This window comes from Montipora foliosa, chromosome 12, assembly GCF_036669935.1.
Source record: "Montipora foliosa isolate CH-2021 chromosome 12, ASM3666993v2, whole genome shotgun sequence".
Classification (NCBI taxonomy): domain Eukaryota; kingdom Metazoa; phylum Cnidaria; class Anthozoa; order Scleractinia; family Acroporidae; genus Montipora; species Montipora foliosa.
In genome coordinates, this window is record NC_090880.1 from 6,673,204 (window position 1) to 6,678,203 (window position 5,000).

At 39.2% G+C, this 5,000-nt stretch overlaps 2 protein-coding genes across 3 annotated transcripts in view; one reads left to right on the top strand and one right to left on the bottom strand.

Annotated features, from left to right (window-relative positions):
* Positions 1–447, top strand: part of LOC137978394 (glucosamine 6-phosphate N-acetyltransferase-like) — a 9,434-nt gene extending 8,987 nt beyond the window's left edge. For both annotated transcript variants that reach the window (XM_068825283.1, XM_068825282.1), the window contains exon 6: positions 1–447. This exon is cut by the window's left edge and continues 771 nt beyond it. The gene's annotated coding sequence lies outside the window, so the exon portion shown is untranslated.
* A 138-nt stretch (positions 448–585) lies between these two features.
* The window catches only part of LOC137978387 (E3 ubiquitin-protein ligase TRIM9-like), an 11,144-nt gene continuing 6,729 nt past the window's right edge, over positions 586–5,000 (bottom strand). Inside the window, exon 7 of the mRNA XM_068825275.1 lies at positions 586–2,784. Coding sequence (XP_068681376.1) covers positions 2,261–2,784 — 524 coding nt within the window. The 3' untranslated portion in view covers positions 586–2,260. The remainder of the gene's footprint in view (positions 2,785–5,000) is intronic.

The following is a 5,000-nucleotide window of genomic DNA, read 5'->3' on the forward strand; positions in this document are numbered from 1 at the left end:
AGCACTTTGAAAATGATACGGGTTGATCTGTTGCGTAACTGGTGAAACCACATCAGTTTGAATACAGTTACTATTTTAGCACGAAATTTGAATGGTAAAGTAGTCTGTGGTGAGTGTCTGGGAACAAGGTCGGCTTGAAAACACTCCAAAAACGATTCCTTGTAAACACTTCCAAACCACATTGATTTTGATGCAGTTTCGAAGTTGTGAAACCATATTGATGTGAAAATGTTGCCTGAGTCATCTCTTGTAGAACTTGTTTCATAACATTATATATATGTGCATAAGTAATAGCTTGTAATTTATTATCATGATAAAATTTGCAAAGCACAAGACCTTGGAAAAATTAGGATTATGCTACATGTATATGATATTCGATAGATGCCTTGAACCTGCCAGACATGTGAATAGCTGTGGGTGAGAATTAAAATATTATAATTTATGTGACTTGGCTGTATCACTTTGTTAGACTGACCTCAAATTTAATGAAGTCTTAAATAGATGTAGCCTGATTCTCAGATGGTCCATGTCACTCATGTCACACACTCTTCTAAAGGGAGAAGAGTACATGTGACATGAGCTAGAGCTACCTGGACTGTCTGAGAATCAGCCTAGAATAGATGCAATGTCCAGCCTGATTTCCGTGTTAAATATTAATAATTATCTTCAAAGCAAATAGATTATTACGTAAATAATAAGATAACTAAGAATTTCTATTTTTTCATTACCTTTGATAATAATCGAAGTCTTTTACATTTTAACAAAGAAATAATTTTCAACAGCAGTAAAGGAAACTCTGGAAACTCAAGATAAAGTAAATGCTGAAACAATCAACATGGACTGACCAGTGCAAAGCATCATATTATTACAAATAATTCTTTTTTGGTATTTTATCTACTGTAAATGTATAATGGGTTTATTATTTAATATAATAACTGCTTTATTTAAAACAAAACAGACCTTACTCTGCACAATGATAGTATGTCTAACTACTTCTTAAACAAGTGTGAGGTCTTGCAGGAGAATCTCAAACTGACGCCTCAAGGCTGAGGTTTGAGATTTTCCTGAAAAAACTAAGCATAATAATAAAATAAATTGTTTACTTAATGCTTTATAGTTTATTCAGGCAAGCAGGATACAATGAATCACTTAACAGTTCAATGAGCATTAGAACCATTCAAGTCAAGTGACCTGTAACATACAGCATGTATTTTGTCAAAAGAAATTATTATACCTGTGTTTGAGGCAAACAATAAGGTGAATTCATTGACGAATCATTATGGCCAAACAAACAAAGAGTCCAGAGAATTGCCAAGTGGGCATTGGAAATACCTTCAGACATGTCCCTAATCTACATAATTCGATTGTAATCAGCCTGTGGGATTGGAATTATGGTACTTTATTAAAGTAATGCCCTACTGCTAAGCCAACCATAGCAATCATTACATCGGCAACAAGCACTAGCCATATACTAAAATAATTCATTTGGAACCTTGCCTTTTCACGCAACTTAGTGCGCACTAAAACTTAGTTACTTAGCTATGACATAAATATTCAATTTCCTTTTCACACATATTTTAATATACATTGTATTAAAGGGTACTACCATCTCTTTAGCTTCATAACTGTACATCGGTAAATCCACTATTTTTATCATAATTGCATCTCTCAATTCTAAATATACATTATGTGGTACTACACAACTTTCTCCTACAAAATAAATCAGCATTAACCCACTGACTCATGGGAGCCGCGGTGGCCTCATGGTTAGTGTGCTCCACTCTGGATTGAGTGGTCCAGGTTCGGGTTCTGGCTGAGGACATGGTGTTGTGTTCTTGGGCAAGATACTTTACTAGAAATCTCCTAGTCGCTTCATGCTACAGAAACCGGAGTTACATGTAAGTGCCGGCCTGATGGGCCTTCCAGGCAGGCTCGTAGCAGACTTTACCTTACCTTAACCCACTGACTTCTATTCAAACTGCCCCCCCAACTGACAAGCAAAAACTACTGGCATTAGACAGAGTTATAAAATTAATATTAATAGTAAGTCTCAGGAATCAATGCGTTAAGTAATAGGATAATTTTTCGTGACAGTTAATAAGTAATTGTTTTAAATAAAATTGTTAATATGTAACAAAAGGTGTAATAATCTTTTACTTCTATTAACTGCTGTTTGTTAATATTAATTTTATATGTAATTATCACAAACATAATAATAATTTATTATTACAAGAATTAACTTTGGGTTCTTTAACCAGTTTCATTTGCCATTATTATAAGCATCATCTGGAAGGTCAAGGCCAGTATGCAGTGTAATTTGTACATTGCGGCTTAAACTGAATGCGGCATAGAAAGCCTCTGGAATGTTTGGCAGTCGCATGGTTCCTCGCTTTTGATCATTCAAATAAAATGTGACTTTGTGGTTGGATATGTCTAGCAACACTCCAATCACAGCACCAACATCTACACCTCCATCCCGACGATTGGAGTGCTCATTGTTGTGTCGAAACCAACTGCGGCTACTGTCAATGTACATGCACCACGCTTTATCATCTTTACCCAAGATGGAATCCTTGACGGTGCTTCCTAATGCCACGCCCACAGCAGGGTCTGGATTTCCGTCATATCTATCTATGGTGACCTCCCAATAATGACACCCACGGGAAAAGCCGATATTACCAAGCACAACTCTGTCGTCAAAACTAGTGCAGGTCGTGGTTGCATTGTCATTGGTTAGGACAATGTCTGGATGAGCAGTTGCTGGGTCCAAGGCAAACCATGCAACTGTAACAAAAAAAGCCACACTGTGATGCTGATCAAGCTACATGTACCAATAGTAAATAAGTTGCAACACTTTTTGAGACTGAATTGTGTCATAGTTGATCCACGACCAAGCAACAAAGGGGAATAGCTTTGACACTGCATTAACACAATAATCTGCTTTGGACCACCACGTAGGGGGTGTTTACATGTTTTGAGAAAACTCGCACCGGCGTGAGTTTCACACAGGGGTGACTTCTCGATTTCGTACCACATTTACATGATGACTTGCTGAATTTGTATCGTGTTTACCTGAAGGGACACAACATATCGATAAAATACAAGCATGAGTCCAAATTGCAAATATGGCGTTTATCAGGAAAAGTACGCATGTGCTACCTGTTCCAGCCCACTGGAAGGCCGATTTCACACCAGAACAAGAGGTCATTCCTCATTTACCCAATAGTGTTGTGAGATTTCGGGCCGGAAACGAAATTTCCGCTCCAGTGCAGCAAACGGGGTGAACCTGCACCAGTGTGAGTTGCCCCAGTATGACTTTTTTCCAGTGATATCATGTAAACAAATACAGAGCTAATAGAAGGAACTGGAGTGAACTTGCGCCGGTGCAAAAGTCACCCCGGTATCATGTAAACACCCCCTAAGTTTGATAAAACGATCCCAACGCAGAGCAGTTTTTGATAGTAATCAAATATCCCCGTGCTTGGTCACAGATCAAAATAGAGGTGTCTTTTACAGCCTAGAAGAACCTACAAAACAGTCATGTTAAAGACGAAAGGTTTGAAACAAAAAACAAAAAAATGGTTTGGGACAACTGCAAAGAACAATTATTTAATGTTCACTTGGAGAAAAGATAATTTATTATGCGTCAATAATTGCATTAAACTGCTTTTTTTTTTTTCTTCAATGTTTTCATTTGCCAAAACCAACAGTGAAATCCTGAGAAATGGATCAAGAAAAAAGTTCTATTCATTTGTACACTCTTTTAGATTAAGAGTGTAGCCTTTGTACCAATTAAGAATGCCAGAAAGGAGTATCTGGGTTGTCAAACAAACCATTTTAAAGTAAACTAGTAATAATATTATTATTTATTGTTGACTGTAAACTGATAGATGCATGTGTCTCCAAGTAAACGTTTTTCTGCTTGAAATTCATAAATTTAGAAGCAGGATGTTAAGCTGTCACGCTTAACCCATTGACTCCCAGGGGTTCCCCATTGACAAGTAAAATCACCTGGCGTTAGACAGAGTAAAATACTAAGTGTGGCCAGTTCAGGCCAGCTTAGGAGTCAAAGGGTTTAATATTTAAACAAAAAAGAAACAATGATTTTTGGATCACTCTACTACTTCAAAATCTCCACTGAGAAGAGATGGCGCGGTGGTGAGAGCATTTGCCTCCCACCAATGTGACTTGGGTACTTGAGGTACTCCAGTTTTCTGTCTCCTCAAAAACCAACAATTGATTTGATCTGAGTTCATTTGGTTTCTATGCAGTGTCAACTCCCCAATTAGTGCCCCAGGGCTAAATACAGTCCACACTTAAGACGCTTACCATTTGACAGAACTGACCAACCAAACCGGGCATTTGGAAGGACTATCACTACAACACCTATAATGAGCACATGTTGAGTATGATATATACTCCTCCAGAAGAATGCAAGGGATTGTCATGCAACTGTTCCTTCAAATTGTTGCATTTTCTTTGCAAAGTGATAGGTCCGGCCTGCCAGTTCTGACAAAAGTAAAGAGCCCTTAAATGGAGGCAGCGTTCATTATTTAACGCCCACGTCGCCAGTGGAGGGTAGGTGCCCAGGAAGCCTGGGGGCTGCAACCGCAGTCACATCCCCAAGGCGCTAGAACACCCGACTGGCCTGCCCAACCCGCAACCAAGCCACGAGCCCCCCGCGCCAGGCCCCCCTAAGGCACCCGTCACACTTGAGCCAGATAGCTCAGTGGAATAATAATAATAATAATAACACACACAAAAAAAAAAGAGCACAAAAAAAAAAGAAAGAAAGGGGGGGAGAGGGAGGGAACACCGAGAACCACTAAACTCCTAAACCGACTCACAACGCCACGCCAACAAACACGCTGCAAGCACATTGGACAACGCATGCACTACGCAGGAATACCGCTGAACCATGTCAGCCCCAGGGCCCCCCCAACCTAAAGAGTGCTGCAAACGCTACAAAAACGCGTAACAACGCTGACAAACGCCTGCAA